At 42.8% G+C, this 18,005-nt stretch overlaps 1 protein-coding gene across 1 annotated transcript in view; it reads right to left on the reverse strand.

Moving 5' to 3' along the window:
- Positions 1-3,076: 3,076 nt before the first annotated feature.
- Positions 3,077-18,005, reverse strand: part of MPZL1 (myelin protein zero like 1) — a 61,468-nt gene continuing 46,539 nt past the window's right edge. Inside the window, exons 5-6 of the mRNA XM_030875565.2 lie at positions 16,171-16,273; positions 3,077-5,957 (exon numbers count right to left, since the gene is read on the reverse strand). Of these exons, the coding sequence (XP_030731425.1) occupies positions 5,856-5,957; positions 16,171-16,273 (205 nt within the window). The 3' untranslated portion in view covers positions 3,077-5,855. The remainder of the gene's footprint in view (positions 5,958-16,170; positions 16,274-18,005) is intronic.

Here is an 18,005-nt window from a genome sequence, read left to right on the forward strand (position 1 = left end):
TGAGCTCTTTTTATATTTTGGAAATTAAGCTCTTGTCAGTTGCATAGTTTGCAAATGTTTTCTCCCATTCTATAGGTTGTCTTTTCGTTTTGTTTATGGTTTCCTTAGCTGTGCAAAGGCTTGTAAGTTTCATTAGGTTCCATTTGTTTCGTTTTGCTTTTATTTCTATTGCCTTGGGAGATTGACTTAAGAAAACATTGGTACGATTTATGTCAGAATGTTTTGCCTATGTTCTAGGAGTTTTATGGTGTCATGTCATATTTAAGTGTTTAAGCCATTTTGAGTTTATTTTTGTGTGTGGTGTGTTCTTTCATTGATTTGCATGCAGCTGTCCAACTTTCCCAACACCACTTGCTGAAGAGACTGTTTCCCATCATATATTCTTGCCTCCTTAGTTGAAGATTAATTGACCATAGGTGTGTGGGTTTATTTCTGGGCTCTTCATTCTGTTCCATCGATACATATGTCTGTTTTTGTGCCAATGCCACACTGTTTTGAGTACTGTAGATTTGTAATATTGTCTGAACTCTGGGAGGGTTATGCCTCCTGCTTTGTTCTTTTTCCTCAGGATTGCTTTGGCAATTTTAGGTCTTTTATGGTTCCATATCAATTTTAGGATTATTTGTTCTAGTTTTGTGGAAAATGTCATGGGTAATTTGGTAGGGACCACAGTTGTCTTTTTAAAAATTAATTAATTTTAATTTTATTTATTTATTTTTTGGCTGTGTTGGGTCTTCGTTTCTGCGTGCGGGCTTTCTCTAATTGTGGCGAGTGGGAGTTACTCTTTGTTGCGTTGTGCAGGCTTCTCATTGCAGTGGCTTCTCTTGTTGCGGAGCACAGGCTCTAGGAGTGGGGGCTTCAGTAGTTGCAGCATGCGGGCTCAGTAGTTGTGGCTCGTGGGCTCTAGAGCACAGGCTCAGTAGTTGTGGCACATGGGCTTAGTTGCTCCGCAGCATGTGGGATCTTCCCGGACCAGGGAAGTCCTTGCCTTTCTTCCTTTTTAATTAAAAAAAATTATTTTTATTGAAGTATAGTCAATTTACAATGTTGTATTTAGTTTCAGGTATAAAGCAAAGTGATTCAGTTATATAGATATGTATATTCTTTTTCAGATTCTTCTCCATTATAGGTTGTTACAAGATGTTGACTATAACTCCCTGTGCTATACAGTAGGTCTTCGTTATCTATTTTATATATAATATTAATCCAAAACTCCTAATTAATCCCTCTCTTCACCTTTCCTCTTTGGTAACCATAAGTTTGTTTTCTATGTCTGAGTCTATTTCTGTTTTGTAAATAGGTTCATTTGTATCATTTTTAGATTCCACATATAAGTGATATCATATATTTGTCTTTCTCTGACTTATTTCACTTAGTATGATAATCTCTAGGTCCATCCATGTTGTTGCATTCCTTTTTATGGCTGAGTCATATTCCATTGTATATTTGTTCCACATCTTTTTTTTTTCCTGCGGTACACGGGCCTTTCACTGTTGTGGCCTCTCCCGTTGTGGAGCACAGGCTCTGGACACGCAGGCTCAGCGGCCATGGCTCACAGGCCTAGCCGCTCCACGGCATGTGGGATCTTCCCGGACTGGGGCACGAACCCGTGTCCCCTGCATCGGCAGGTGGACTCTCAACCACTGCGCCACCAGGGAAGCCCATTCCACATCTTCTTTTTCCATTCATCTGTCAATGGAATTTAGGTTGCTTCCATGTCTTGGCTACTGAAATAATGCTGCAGTGAACATGGAGGTGCATGTATCTTTTCAAATTAGTTTTCATCTTTTACAGATATATGCCCAGGAGTGGGATTGCTAGATCACATGGCAACTCTACTTTTAGTTTTTAAGGACCACCCATATGGTTCTGCATAGTGGCTGCACCAATTTACATTCCCACCAATAGTGTAGGAGGGTTCCCTTTTCTCCACATCCTCTCTAGCATTATTCGTAGACTTTTTAATGATGGCCATTCTGACTGGTGTGAGGTGATACCTCATTGTAGTTTTGATTTGCATTTCTCTAATAATTAGCGATGTGGAGCATCATTTCATGTGCCTGTTAGACATCTGTATGTCTTCTTTGGAGAAATGTCTATTTATGTCTTCTGCCCATTTTTTGATTGGTTTGTTTTTTGATATTGAGCTGAATGAGCTGTTTATATATTTTGGAAATTAAGTCCTCGTCAGTCGCATTGTTTGCAATTACTTTCTCCCATTCTGTAGGTGGTCTTTTTGTTTTGTTTATGGTTTCCTTTCTTGTGCAAAAGCTTATAAGTTTAATTAGGTCCCGTATGTTTATTTTTTATTTTGTTTCTACTACTCTAGAAGACATATCCAAAAAAATACTGCTGTGATTTACTGACACTGTCTTTCTAAAAGTGGGTTTAAGATTAGTACAACTAGCATTAACTCATAGCGCTTTACAGAATAAGAAATGCAAAGTGTCTGGCACACAGCAAGTACTTAGTAGCTATTATCACGGTTATGCCACCTTCTCTCACTTCTAGTGTGGCAAACTCCTTGAGGAGCTGTGTCTTCCTTATGCTTAGCACAGTGCCTGACATAGAATAGTTCTCAAATATAGATTTGTTGACAGATAAATCCACCTATCCATCGGCCATCTAGTCAACATTTATTGAACAACTGCTAATTGCCAGGCACTGTTCTAAAGATGGATCAGTGAACAAAACAGCACAGGTCTGGCGTCTCAGTGCTTATGTTCTAGTAGGGAAAACAGACAAGCACATATATAGTTCGACAGGGAGAAAAAAGAGCCAGGTTAAGGGGTTTAGGAAGAGCCAGGGATGGGTGAAGTTGCTCTTTCACATATCACGGAAGGTCTCTCTGAGAAGGTGACATGTGGGTAGACACTTAAAGGAAGTGAGGGAGCAAACCATACAAATGTGCAGAATGTGTGTTCCAGGCCGAGGGAACGGCAGGAGCAAAGGACGTGAGGCAGGCACAAGTGTGGTGTTTCTGAAGAATGAGAAGCCTGTGTGGCTGGAGCAGGGTAAATTAAAGAAAGGGCTTTGATATCTTCTTCACTTGATTAAAAATGAGCACACAACACAGTCCAGTAATTGAAAAAGATGTATTAAAATATTCACAAAAATACAACAATTGAAAAAGAAAAATTAATGAACTTGATGTTTTTTTTTTTTTTAACCTAGCTGAATACATTTCCATTGAAAAACTACAGATAGATTGAAATTTTAATCTCAAGTAATCCTTTAGGTGCCCCCTTAGAAAAATCATGTGTAGTTTTAAGAGGTCTCATTCTGCCAATAATCAGACATGGAAAGGACAGCCCTGCCATTTGGAAGCAACCCTGCTGTTGTCATCTGTGTCCAGGGACGAGGATGCTGGGACACAGGAGAAAGGGTCAAAAGATCCACAGGAGTTGGTGTGAGGAGGTTTGGAAAAAGCCCCAACACTGAGGTGCTCCACCCCGGTGTCAGCGGCTTCTCTCAGACAAATCAGTCACAGACCCAGAGTAAGAAGCTGGCAGCTGACCACCCTTGCCCCGCAGAGGAGGCCACGGGGAGGCAGGGGAGGGAAGGCCCACGGCTGTGGTTAGCGAAAGTGAGGGCTGGTGCTCTGGGTGGCAGCTTCACAAACATGCAGAGAAATCAGGGCTCTTGCTATCAGGAGGTGTGAGGAAGTACGTATAGTAGATTCACTGGACCTCTGCGAAAGGTTAAGGAGGATCCCCCTTCCTCTGCCAAAAACGACGGTAAGGAAGTTACACATATCAGTGCACACACTTGGTCTCACCACAACCTGTCTTCTTTCCCCCTGAAGTCCCGGATGGCTGTACAATTCTCACAGTGGGAGGGCTCACCAAGAGTATCGTCATCCTGGCATCAGCCTGAAGGGTGACATCCCAACACCAACCCCCGCCTTCCCAACACACAAAAATGTCTCCTAAAGGTTCCTGGAGTTTTCACCGTGGAGGCAGAGAAGCCCCAGGGCGCAAGGCAAAGTCGACCACTTTGCAGAACTGTCTCGGATAGAGCGCTCCGCGTCCCTGTGTCCTGCGCGGGACCTGTGAGCACAGAACAGGCAGACGCAGCAGAGCCGGCAGGTTTTCTTCCCACGCCGCAACACACGCCAGACGCACCAGCTTCGGAGATGGCCGGTATGTGTGATGACGCAGCCCGCTCCCCGCTCACGTACATATCAACGGAATGTAAGTTGGAGCATCATGTGAATAACAACAAATAGTCCCTCAGCAAATAAAAGACCACACGTATGGGGCAGAGTTCGTTTTGTAGCTCACACACCCTTTCTCTATGTAACCACTTCGTGCACACCTTTAAATCTAAATCCTTGTTTCCTTAAAACTCAGCCTTCAAACCCCCTCACAAAGACGACAAGATGGGGCGGGGTGGGGGGAGATGGCACCTCTTAGGGGTCCTCAAAGTAAATGAGAGAAAAACTGACATTACCTGTCATCCCTACTTACCTGAACACATCCTGGGACCCTATTGTCAGTATTCTTCCTCTAACTGTGGGCTTTCAATTTTAAACGAAAAAAATTATTTAAAAAAAAAAATCCAGAAAATGGGGGAATGACAATATAAGTGTTTAATGATTTTCACCATGCTTTTCAGTCTGAGTTAAAAAAACACATAGGTTTGAGATGGGGTGTTGGGGGCGGTGGTCAATGGGAGAAAATAAATTGAGAAGGATGCCCAAATTGTCTAGATTTCTCCTCATCTCACTGTTTATCAAAAGAACAAAAAACCAGAAACAGAAGAGATTCCCAACGTAGAAGTACTAACCTTGTTTGCTGATTTTAAAACTCTAGACCCTTTTTAGCCTCAAAGGCCTCGGAGGCGTCATGAATCTATTACAGAAGTCATGACTGATGCTGCCCCTGCTGGAAGCATGACTGAAGCTTCATATAGAAGATTCTCTAGAAAGCACTCTGCGATACTGGAGACTGGCAGTCTCATTATTCCATTTCTGCCTACTTAAAAGGAAATGAAACTCAGCTCCTTCAGGTATATGGGGACTCTTATTACAAGTACGAAGGACTTCAGCAAAGAATGTAACACACTTTTGCTCTCCCAATGGTACAGTACTCCTCAAGCCAGGCCTGGGTTCTCTACTTCAATTATATATTGATTATGGTATTGATCTAAAAGTACCTGGAAGGAAGTGACTTCCGGCACTGATCCTTTGCTAATCTTGCTATGATGAATCCACAAATTGAGACAATATGCTTACAGGGTGTGACGTTATAGTCTACACAACACTGAAAGCTAAAAACTGCCCTGTATTTTAGAGAGCAAAATAGCAACAAAATCTCTCACGCTGTCTCCGAGTGGCATAGCAAATGGATGCTTTCTAAAAACAACCGCCAAACAGGTGGTACACCCTGGGCTAAAGGCCACCCTGAACATGCTTCCATCATAGCATCTCCACTCTCCAAGTACAATAAACGCGAAGGCGGGTTAAGCCCTTACATGAAAAGGCCATGTCTATTAGAATACTAAAAGATCTGCTACCATCTCCATTAAGGCAAACCACATCTAAATGATGGTGATAGGAATGTGTCTGAATTTTCTCAACTGTAAATGACCCTGAAGGGAAGTACAAAAACAGACAATTTACGTATACGTAGAATCATACCATCTCTTCATCATGCAATAGTGGCTCCTCGCATCAGGAAGATTAAATAGAATATTTATACATATTCTTTATACACTTCTTTTTCTCCCTCTATGAATAAACATGTGCTTGTCCGTGTCCAGGTTTCCAAGGCCACACATGGTTATGAGCTACACTTTCTGCACGAGAGTCCAGTTTGGATTTGTTTCTTGCTTAGGGTATGACTGGGGTCTTCTCAATTTTTCCGGATGTCCGCGTACACCACAGACTCTGACTTGTTAATCTTGTCGCTGTGATGTCCGCCAGAGTGGTCTAGCTGCGCATATATGACTGGGCCCTGGAGAAGAGAAGTCGAATTAGAGGTTTGGAAAAACTGGTGGCCCCATTAGGTGCAGGGACAGAAGCAATGATTAAAGGGAATATTGTTAAGGTTCCAGAGCGAAGAGTTCCCTCTTTTGAATGTCTTCAGGTACATATGTTCCTTCTTAGGAACCGTATGTCCAGGACTGACTTTATTTTTTTCCTGGGATTGACTTTAAAACAAGATTGGGGGGCTTCCCTGGTGGCGCAGTGGTTAAGAGTCCGTCTGCCGATGCAGGGGACACGGGTTCGTGCCCCGGTCCAGGAAGATCCCACATGCCGTGGAGCGGCTGGGCCCGTGAGCCATGGCCACTGAGCCTGCGCGTCCGGAGCCTGTGCTCCGCAACGGGAGAGGCCACAACAGTGAGAGGCCCGCGTACCGCAAAAAAAAACAAGATTGGGTATACTTGGTAATTGTTCAAGCTGGTACACAGAGATTTATTACATTGTTCTGTCTACTTTTGTATCTGTTTTAAAATTTCTATAACAATATAATATTCCTTCCCAGGAGTTACCCTTATCTTAATACCTATCACAGAATTCCTCAACTCTTGTAATTGGGAGTCTCAAGGACAAACATGGGCACTTCTGTCAACCCGAGACCCACTGAAATCATGACTTTCAGAATGATACAAGAAACCAACATATTCAGTGCTACTCGAAAATACAATCAATTCGAACTGGTCACTTTATACAAACAGGTACTTTAAAAAAACTTCAAATATTCTTCCACGTACCTACTTATACTATAATTCTGTTAGTCTAATCTTACCATAACCAATAAAAATATTGCTTCTTTGATATCTAAGATCAGGTAACCATTTTTCCTGTTTTAAAATTTAAAGTAACCCCCAAAGCCACAATCTGCAGAGCTATACGGAAAAGCCCTAAATGGACTAAAGTAGAAGAGGTCCTCTTCTCACCCTCGGCAGTAAGGAAGAGAGCTGTCAGGGTCCCACCCGGGACAGCGAGGCAAAGTTGCCTGGGCCAGAGCGAGTCCTCTGACTCTTGGGGAAGGAGGGAAGGCCGAAGGTTCAAATATCAGACAGGTGGCTGTGCTTCACAGCCCTTAAAGTCCCTTCCAACCCAGAGATTCCAGAATTGTAAACAGCAACAACAAAATAGGCCTGTTTTACGGGTAAAGAAAAGTTAATATAACCCAAAGTCGACTTCTCTCCCAATCCAGGGATTCTCTCTTTGAATAGTCTACTACTGTGCTGAAGCTTTCAACTTTGAAATCATAAGCTCAGGAGCCAAAGTATGTGGTTTAAAATAAACATCCTTGAAACTGTTCTGTATGAATCTGTAATGGTGGATACGTGACATATGCATTTGGTGAAACCCATAGAAATGTACAACACAAAGAGTGAACCTTAACATAAACCACAGACTTTAGTTAATAATAATGTTTTCTATATTAATTCATCAACTGTAACAAATGTACCACAACAATGCAAGTTGTTAATAATCAGGGAAACTTTGGAGAGGAAGGAATACATAGGACCTCTCTTTACTTTGTTAGATTTTTCTATAAACCTAACACTGCTCTAAGAAATAAAGTCTACTAATAAAAAGAAGAAAAAAATGGAAAAAAAACCAAACATCCTCACTCCCATCTAGGAGTCCCACAACCTGCATCCTTTAGTGTGTAACGTGGGATCCTGTGGAGTTCAGGCCCCCCAACTTCTACAGAAGGCGTATTTTAAAACCCCCAAGCATTAGTTTCTTTATCTCTGAAATGGCACTAACAATAGTATTATATGTCTTAAGATGGTTGTGAGAATTAAATGAGATGATATCTACAAATAACTTAAGCGGCGTCTGGCAGCACTCAGTACATATTAATCATTATTCTCATGAACATATTGTTATACAAATATACTTGAAAATATACCGAGGTCACCAGTCAAGTAAATCAAGCAGTCAAAGTCAGTGTGTTTGTCTTTAGTCAGTGTGTGATACTCTCATTCCTGTCACGGGTAACACAACAGATCACGCTGTTAATACTGAATCAAACTGAAACCCTCTATATTCATCTCAAAAAGCGGCAAGTTAAATGTGATTCTACAAAATAAAAAGTTAAAGTTAACTATTTTCTACTTCCAGGAAAACAATGAAAAAAGTGTTTTCTAGTAAGTTAATGGATCCTTGGTAACAGCCATTTCCAACAGAACAGATCCTGAAATTAAATTATGTAACTTCCTAAACAATAAGACCTCATCCATTAGGAGGCTTAGGGTGTATTCATGGGGGAAGGAGTTTACACCGTGTGATAGATGGTTACAAATTCTTTCCCTTGTTGCATCTACACCCTTACAATATAATGCTGCAGCTCCTCCCGCCAAGAGTCAGAACCTGCTTCTTAACCCCTTGAATCTGGGCTGGTCTTATCACTTGCTTTGATCCACAGAATGTGGCAGAAGTAACATGTGTAAGTTCCATACCTAGACCTCAACAGGCCTTGCAGCTTCCACTGTCTCCTTGATCTTGGAACCCACAGAGCCACCACCACCATGTGAAGAAGCCCAAGCTACTGCTGGCTGATGGGAGACACACAGCCCAGTTGTCCTGTGTCTCTCTTGCCTGCCAATTGTCAGCCTATGAGTGAGACCCCTGCCGGCTGTCCAGCCAACTGCAGATGCACGAGCGAGCCAGCAGAGGTCAGCTGAACTGCCCTAGACCAGAAGACCTGCCCAACCAACCCACAGAAGTGGGAGCCAAATAACTGGTGGTGGTTCTAAGCCACTATCTTTTAAAGTGGTTTGTTACATAGTAATAGATAACTGATAAACTGTTCGAGTGGAAAAGACAGAGCACAGAGAAAGCAACAAAGAAAAATAACAGAATAATCTCTGAATTGGTCAGTAAATGTTAAAACACCAGTAAGGTCTTTCATGTGAGACAGTATTGTCCTTCATGGCAAGAGAACGCAACGATTTTCTGAAAGTAACTGAGAAAACACTGAGGGATAAAAGGAACTTCTTCCTACTGATGGATTTAGTTTCTTCAAATTGCTTCCCACTATCTAATGTCCTCACTCCCTTTCCCCCTTAGAATGTAATAAGGCCCTCAGGTCAGGGGCTTTGTTAAATGCCTAGAACAGTCTTTGGCAGACTGTAGGTGCTGGATGAAGGGGTGGATGAAAGAATGGATCTAAAGGAATCCTCACCAGAATTGGAGCTCAGGAATCTGCTGATGAATCTAGCTCCATCTAACACAGCTCTCTAAACTTGGGTTCCGAGGTTGACTTGGCAGCTGTAGGTACCCTGGGTCTCTGTGGGACGTGCCTCAGGACTTTAACACTTTGAGGGCCAAGAAGACCACTGAGGACTTCAGGAGGGGTCAGTGAACCAAGATCAACTTGGAAATGTACCTGCCATCGCTAAGATATTTACTTTGGGGTGTTCGAGAGTTAAAACAATATCAACGATAACACCTACATTAAACCGAGCTGTTTTTTTTTTGTCTGCATTGAGTCTGTTGCTGTGCGCAGGCTTTCTCTAGTTGCGGCGAGCGGGGGTTACTCTTCATTGAGGTGCGTGGGCTTCTCGTTGCTGTGGCTTCTCTTGTTGCTGAGCACGGGCTCTAGGTGCATGGGCTTCAGTAGTTGTGGCTCACAGGCTCTAGAACACAGGCTCAGTAGTTGTGGCACACGGGCTTAGTTGCTCCACGGAATGTGGGATCTTCCCAGACCAGGGCTCGAACCCGTGTCCCCAGCATTGGCAGGCGGATTCTTAACCACTGCACCACCAGGGAAGTCCCTTAATGGAGTTGTTTTTACTGTACATCTTGACACTCACTCACTTTCCCTCATCCTCCATTTTTTTTGGCGTTGTCACAAAGAATTACCATAACCAAGTGAAAAATTGCTCTGTACATATATATTTTCCCCAACTACTTATTATACAAATAGTCTTTACTACTGAAAATGTTTCAAGAGACTAATTGCTTGACCTAGGTCTATTCTTTTAGTTTCAGTTAGAGATGAAATTACCCCTGAATTCTACTTGCATGAAATTTATCCCAATATAAAAACATACTGGTGAAGGTGTGGGAAGAGGGTCCAGGAAAAGAGGGTTATGGAAGAGCAAGGAGACCTATCTCTGAACAGATATTAATTTCTCGGAAGCTATTATGTCCTGAAGTACACTTTCCATGGTCTCTGTAGCCCTTTAGAATCTGAATCTGGTCCTTCAGGCATTAGGGGACTCACACCTGACAAGCTAGCACAAGTATCACTAAGAGAGAACATCTGTTTTTACCACATGCTCATTGATTGTTCACAAAACACATTTTCAGTATTTATTTCACATCACCAAATATAGATGTGAAACAGATGTGTCTTGTGACATTCTTTGAGATAAATGAAACTGATTATCAAAAGGAAGTTGAAAAGAACTGGACAGGCAGGGTAGAACAAATACATGCCTTAGAGCCACACACAGATCGGGGTCTAATACCAGCTCTGCCACTAACTACTGACCTTGAGCAAGTGACTCAACCTAACTAAGCCTCAGTTTCTTCACGTGTAAAATAGGGACAGTAAAAGAACCTGCCTCGTAGGGCTGTTGTGAGGACTAAATGAACGAATGCACATGCTGTACTTCTGGAGACATCACATATCTATAGACTATAGTTGACAAATACATAACTGTTCCCTCGCTGTCCTCCATAAATACTTGCCCCCCCCCCTTTTTTCTGACTGTACCACACGGTATGCGAGATCTTAGTTCCCCAACCAGGGATCAAACCCATATCCCCTGCACTGGAGGCATGGCGTCCTAACCACTGGACCGCCAGGGAATTCCCGCTTGCCTTTTGTATACAAAGCATTAACCATTTCCAGAAAAGGATCTAGAAAACCAACTGTTCGTAAGATATATTCACAAAAATTATTTGAAACCCATGTCCTTCAAAGCTAAGCGTTACAAAGAAAGATTTGTACTTATCTTTTCCCTAATGCCAGAATACTCCAGACTCTAGGGAGCGCCTACCTAACACCCTGCCCAACTCAACCTCCCTCTCTGTTTGCGGGAAGAGCCCTAATTCGGTTCTGGTGTGCACCTTTCCTCCGCTCAGGTAAACGACCCCACTCTCCCCTGCCCCCAGGGGTGAAGCCTATCTGTCCCCCTGCAGATGACTGGAAGGGGCATCAGCGTGTGACCCACTCTGCCAAGGGGACTAGGAAAAGTTTGCTGGGGAGCCCCAGGTAAAGATTTTCCTCCATAATAAAAGCCACCTGGGAGGAGATTCAGCGCTAGGAATTCAGCTCAGGTGCCTTTTTTCATGAGCTGCCTGAAACCACGGCAGCCATTCTGAGGCTGAGGGAAGGAGCCTGAGAACAAAGACAATATGCAGAGGAGGAAGGAATAAAATGGAAAGAACCTGAGTCTTAATGACATTGCTGGGCCTCTTGTGAGTTAATAAACTTCTTACTGTTAAAGGTACTTTTAGTCAAGTCTTCTGTTACTAGTCTTCCAATTATAGCAAAAATAGTGGCCAAAGACAGATGAGTAATATAGTGCACTTAATGCCCTGCCTGACTATTATGTTTCATCTTTTGTAAATTTCCTTCCTGGAGCACTAGTATTCTTTCTCTTCTGATAAAATAACTTTGAGTTATTGATTCATCCAAATAGTAATGACTAACGCTATTAGACTCTCAGATGATGCCTGCAGGTAGAAAATGGAAGGTTCTGATAATCAGGGAGCATGTCATGATAGAACCCTTGGAAGAAAGTCCCAAGGGGTAGTTTGCAAACATCCCTACCATGCACCCATTTCACAGATCTGATTGCAATATGTGGGCAGCAACTGCCTAAACCTCTCCTTATAAGGCACCGTGTACCATGGACTCGTACAATTAGCAATGGAAAAATGAGAAGGGGCTTAAAGATCAACTTGCCCCAACCCATCATTTCAAAGATAAGGGAACAGATGTTGAAGTTAAATAATGCCCCACAAGTTAACACGATGAGCTGGACCCCAGCGTCAATACTAGTTTGTAACACATCACTAACCCTTAAAACACTAAGATGTCTATCTAAATATGAAGATTTCCTCAAGGCTGTTTTGTCAGGATATTTACATTAAAAAATTCTCCATATCATAGAAAAACCTGAAAATGACCTGAACAACCCAGGAGACTCTGAGGTTCTGGAGGGCAGGGACTGGGTGATACTCATGCCTGCATTTCCCACGTCCAGTTTACGCTGTAAGTATGCTGAGCACTCAGATGTGTGGAAGTGATCAAAGAGAACGTGCAATGGAATGACTGAATTTTCAAAACAATTGCTACCTTTGCTTGTGCGCAACTTACAAAAAGTACTTAATCTCATAAGTTACCTAATAAGATGAACATATCAGGTCAAGCCAGTTTTTCCTAAACCGTGGAACCTTTTCTGCCTCGGTTTGAACAACTGAAGATGGAGTATATCAAAAGGATCCTGGTAAGAACAACTTCCACAAACACCTCCGGTGCTCTGACACAGAGGTGTTTCTGATACACATACTGAAGACGGCGTGTGATGGCAAGTAAGAGCACACGCCAGCGTCACCTAAGGCCCTGGAGCGCTTAGGAATTTTGTGGAGTATCTGAAGCAAACGTTTTAACCCCAGGATAGCAGCCCCTGTTCCAAGTTGACCATTGAATGCAAACCGAAATAAAACAAAAATTGGAAGCTAAGTCTCCAGGGGAATCACGCAGTCCACTTCCAAGCCTTGTGTGGACCGACAAAGGCTTTATAAGTCCCAGAAACAGGTAAGGCAGAAAATGTCTTTAACAAGTTGTGTAACTGTAAAATAAAAGGTACAGTACGACTTGATGAAAAATAACCAAGTAAGACAAAGGGTGCTCCAGGGACGTGTCACTGAACAGAAACCCTGATTTGCAACATGTTAGAGAAGAGGCCTTCAGGGGCCTGTACTGAGCGCGAAGGAAATAACCTAGGAATCAACTGTGAGGCATGCTGCGGGTTTCCTCTCAAAGCTGACCTGGTGTCATACTGCAAATGCTGAAAAATGATCATATAGATTGACACAGTGCTTGAACTGCTTCTCACTAGCCTCCAGAAAATGCCGCAGAGTCAGGCCTGGGCAGAACCCTGGGGGTTTACTCACAGGAGAGCTGAGCCCATCTCTGACTCAGGGACAGCAGTCACTGCAGGGTAGGGTCTTGGTGCTGAAAACAGGGCGGGCAAATCCACTTACTGAACAGGGAGCCCTCCCCTCTCCTTCCTCTGCTCCATTCCCAAGCATGGAATCAGAGGATTTCTTTCTGGAGAAATCGACTAACCCAAGAGAAAAGACCTTAGCAACTGATACTTAGGGGTCCCCCAGTGAAAGCCAGCCAGCACTTTATACAAACAGTGAAGCCTACTACCCAGTAAGCTCTGTCTCTGCTTAGAGCTCGTGATCAGATCTGAGTGCCTTCAATACAAACAGATAACCAAGGATCGCTGGGCATTTGAGGAAAGCTTTTAACGTGACAGACAAAAATTATAAAAGAAAAAAGGGAATTCAAAAGAAACAGCAAAATCTAGTAACAGAAGAAAACATTGTTTAAAAATCATGAAACAAGAAAAAATGATATGCTCAGAGAGATAAGACAATGCATCCATGAAAAGTACGGGTTATCAGAACCAGAATAAGCAATGGCTCTTGAAAATTAATAAAAAGATAGCAGAAATTAAATATTTAATAAAAGTTGGAAGATAAAGTTACAGAAATTTTCTAGAAGAAACTGCAAAACGGAAAAAATTAAGAAAACGAAAGGACTGCTCTAGATGATCTAACTGCTAACAGGAATTTCCAAAAGAGAGGATAGAAAATGGAAGGAGGAAATTTTCCAAAGAATAATGGAAGACAATACCCTAAAACTGAAGGGCAGAGTTTTCAGACTGAAAAAGCCCACTGAGTAGCCAGTACAATGAACAAAAAAGGCCCACAATTTTATAAAATTTCAGAGCATGAGGGATAAAGAAGATTCTAAGAGAAGGGGTATAAAACTGGTCCCACCCGAAGGAGGAGGAATCAGAACTGTATCAACTTCTTAGCATTGGAAGCTACAAAAATCAGCAATGCTGTAGGAAAATGATTTCCAACCTGGAATCCTACCCAACCAGATGATCAGTCAAGCTTGAGGGAGGAGAATAAAAACAATTTTAGACCTGCTAAAAACAAATGTATTATCTTACAGTTTTGGAGGTCAAAAGTCTGAAATGTGATTCACTGGGCTAAATCAAGGCATCAGCAGGGCTGCATTCCTTCTAGGGGCTCTAGGGAGAATCTGCTTCCTTGCTTTTTCCAGCTTATGGAAGCTGCCTGCATTCCTTGGCTTGTGACCCCTTCCTTCATCTTCAAAGCCAGTAGAATAGCATCTTCAAATCTCTGGCTCTCACCCTCCTGCCTTCCTCTTATAAGAACCTTTATGGGGCTTCCCTGGTGGCGCAGTGGTTGAGAGTCCGCCTGCCGATGCAGGGGACGCGGGTTCGTGCCCTGGTCCGGGAAGATCCCACATGCCGCGGAGCGGCTGGGCCCGTGAGCCATGGCCACTGAGCCTGTGCTCCGCAGCGGGAGAGGCCGCAGCAGTGAGAGGCCTGCGTACCGCAAAAAAAAAGAACCCTTATGATTACATTCGGCCCACATGGATAATCCAGGAAAATCTCCCCATCTCAAGATCTGTAATCACAGCTGCGAAGTCCCTTTTGACAGGTAAGGTAACATATCCCATAGGTTCCAGGGATTAGGATGTGGGCATCTTTTGGAGGTCATTATTCTGCCTACCATACGAAGCCTCAAAATTTGTATCTGCTGTGCATCCTTTCTCAAGAAGATTAAGGAGGCCTCCCCAAACTCTGATGTCCGCCTCCTCAATTCAGTGAGACAGGTGAGCTGTTTCTGTTTTCCCCTCAGCACTGCAGCCTGGAAAATGCCTTGAGGAGTAAGCTGGGACGATCACAGGGCTCTCCTTATTTGTTTCCCTTCTCTTAGGAATCATGGTGCTGCACAACCTGTTTTCCAGTGTCCAAAGTCCATTGTTTCTTTTTTTTTTTCCTCCCAGTCTGTTTTCAACAGGAGAACAACGCCCATGGCATTTCAAGGACAGAAGAAAAAGTTTCCAAGGCTTCTTTAGGTATCATGCCTACCTGTAACTCTAACGCCTTTATTCACAACCCTATTCCCATTCACAATCCAAATTAGTGAACTGAGGTATCCTACATAATCCGAGAGAGACAGTCGGAGAGACAAACAGAATGAGAGAGATGGACAGACAGATTAGGAACAAGTAAGGAGCCTGATGTTGTGAAGGACAATGCCTAGAAATCTAGGTTCTCGCCCCAATTCTGTTGCTAACTGGGTCTGTGCTTTTAGTAATTTAACATCGCAATGCCTCAGTTTCCTCACCACGTAGGACAACTGTGAACTAAGACTGTGGAATACTTCTTCCACAAAACACTGTTATCCTTTACTTCCTCTTAAATCCACCCGCCCCACTACAGCCTCAATCCCGCCTCCTCAGGGCAAAGTTATAACTGGCCACATTCCTTCTAATGCTTTCTACCCCAGAAGACCAGAATTGGTACTAAGCTCTGGAATTTCTGCCATTTATAGTTACGCCAGCATGGCCAAAACACAATATTAACAATGCCAGATTCCTGCTGAATTCCAAATGAAAGTTATTTCTTCTCTGTACTTTCTACAAGAAGCAGAAACTAAAGCCTTTCCTTGTTCATCGAGCCTACTAATTATTCAGATAAATGTTTACTTTCAATTTCTCCTGAAGAATTCATACAAAATAATTTTTCTGTTCTATTACCAACACTAAAATCAACTTTTTCCTGTGAATTCCATGGCTTATAGAACACCTCAGTATAGAATCTAGTTCACTAGCTTTATTTCTTTGAGCAACGAAGGAAGAAGTATTTACATCTGACAAAGTCATTTCCTAATTTTGCTTGGGCCAATCTGTTAGTGGTGGTTTGGTGGAAACCTTTACTCAAGTCAGATTCTTCCCTACATACCTTCTTGTGGTCCTCCGAAACCAGCCCTTACGTTCCCCTCTGTTTCTCTTGCTCTCTCTCTTTCTGTCCGTTTCTCACAGCTCAGTGTTCTTTCCCACACCCCACAGAGTGACACAGCACCAAACTGCAGAGCATGGCATGGTGGGCGGAACTGCAATCAGCCATTACCTGGTGAGATCCAGAAGGTAGGCTCTTTACTAGACCCTCTGTGTCGGAGGGGGACTTCCGTGGAGCCTGCTTAACCGGTGACACATTCTCTGATGTATTGCAGCTGATGAGTTGGCAATTTGGAGAATGTAAAAAAAAAAAAAAAAAAAAAAGGAATTAAAATAAATGGAAACAAAAAATATAGAAATGCAAGTGATGACAAAATGAAGTAGAAGATGTATAAAAACAAAACTCAACAAAACAATGAGTATCAAAACAATCACGTATCTTGAAACTATTTTTTTATCCCTGACACTAATTCTTCCAAGTCAGTGAAGCTACTCCAGGGGAGGTACAAGAATCCAATGTGGTGCAATCTCTTTGCCCCAGTTTATAACAATGATATCTGCTGGATGGGATTCTGGCTACAATGTACATTTATCCTTTTGCTTCTTTGGCTTTTTTCCCTACCATAAATCCTCCTTTGGGATACAGGTTTAAAGGAGCAAGCTATACCTTCTTGATAGCAATTCGCTTTTGTGATCATCAAAGGCAAACCTCTTCTGAATGTGCTTCCAAAATGACAGACACTGATCCAGGCTCATAGCCTTGGCTTATCTCATTCCTTCCATCCCCTAGGTCCCCATAAGTTTGTTTCCCCATCAATTCCGCAACCAAACCCAAGAAAATTCAGGAAGTCATGGATGATAAGAAACTGTGGAATGCCACATCACACGGCCTGAACTTTTTCAGGGGCGTCGGGGTCTTCAACAGCAAGCCCTATCTCATAAATAAACCAGGGAAAGTGAATGCCAGGAGGTAACTCATTAGGGATTCCCTAATGGGATGTGTCTTCAGCAGAGCTTCAATCCCTTATAACGTACTTTTAAAAAATCTTAGGAGTGTGGAGAGAATCACATTTAAAGTGTCGTTACTAAGACCAAAGCGTACAAAGCATTCTGCAAACTGTGCCTTCTCTGAACCGGGAGGCTATATGCCACAAACCAAAATGGTTTGAGTATTGTAACACAAAGAGTCTAACTCAGTAATACTACAGTTCAAGTATAAAAAAAACTAAAACACACACACACACACAAAGGCATTTTACATGAAGAACATATATGTTCAGATGACCATAAAACCTGACAACCCAATTTCATTGGGATGGTACACTCAACATGTTTCTAACACAGACACATGACATATTTGTGGACAAACCATGATAGCTGTTGGGTTAGCTCAGAGCTGGCTAGTTAGTTGTCAACAAGGGAGATGGGCTGAATACATACACATGAATATTAACAGCAACGGCCAATGTGATTAGTTACCATGTGTCTAGTGGGAGTGGAAGAGGAGACCCAGCCCTGTTATAGTCCCAATGTGTCGTCTATGTCAGCTTTTCTTAAGAAGTGGAAGATAGGCAGGATCTGATCCCGGCACACCAAGGTAGAAAAGGCAGGGGAGGGGGAAAAAAAAACCAAAGTAAGAAGAATAGCAGCATTCACGATGCCATGCAGAATTCTAAGGCACACTTTTCTGTGCCTTTATTAACCCAAAAAGCGTGAACTACAGAGACTGGCGTGTCACCACCCTGGATTAGTTTCATGTCGAAAACCAATGCTTCGGTTACATTTCATCATAAACCACTCACCATGCAAGGGGGCAGGTGCAGTCAGCGGAATAGAAACATTCCAAGCAAATGATATCTGAATTTGAACACTTAAAACTCCTTAAAACACAGCACTCCTAAAAAGTAGAGCGGCACAGCCCAAAGCGAGAGGTCCCCACCATCCACCAGCCAGGGAGTCCAGGGCATGCAACCCTCAACCACAGTCCCTTCCGTGCACCGGGGATGC

Source organism: Globicephala melas, chromosome 1 (genome assembly GCF_963455315.2).
Source record: "Globicephala melas chromosome 1, mGloMel1.2, whole genome shotgun sequence".
Taxonomy (NCBI): domain Eukaryota; kingdom Metazoa; phylum Chordata; class Mammalia; order Artiodactyla; family Delphinidae; genus Globicephala; species Globicephala melas.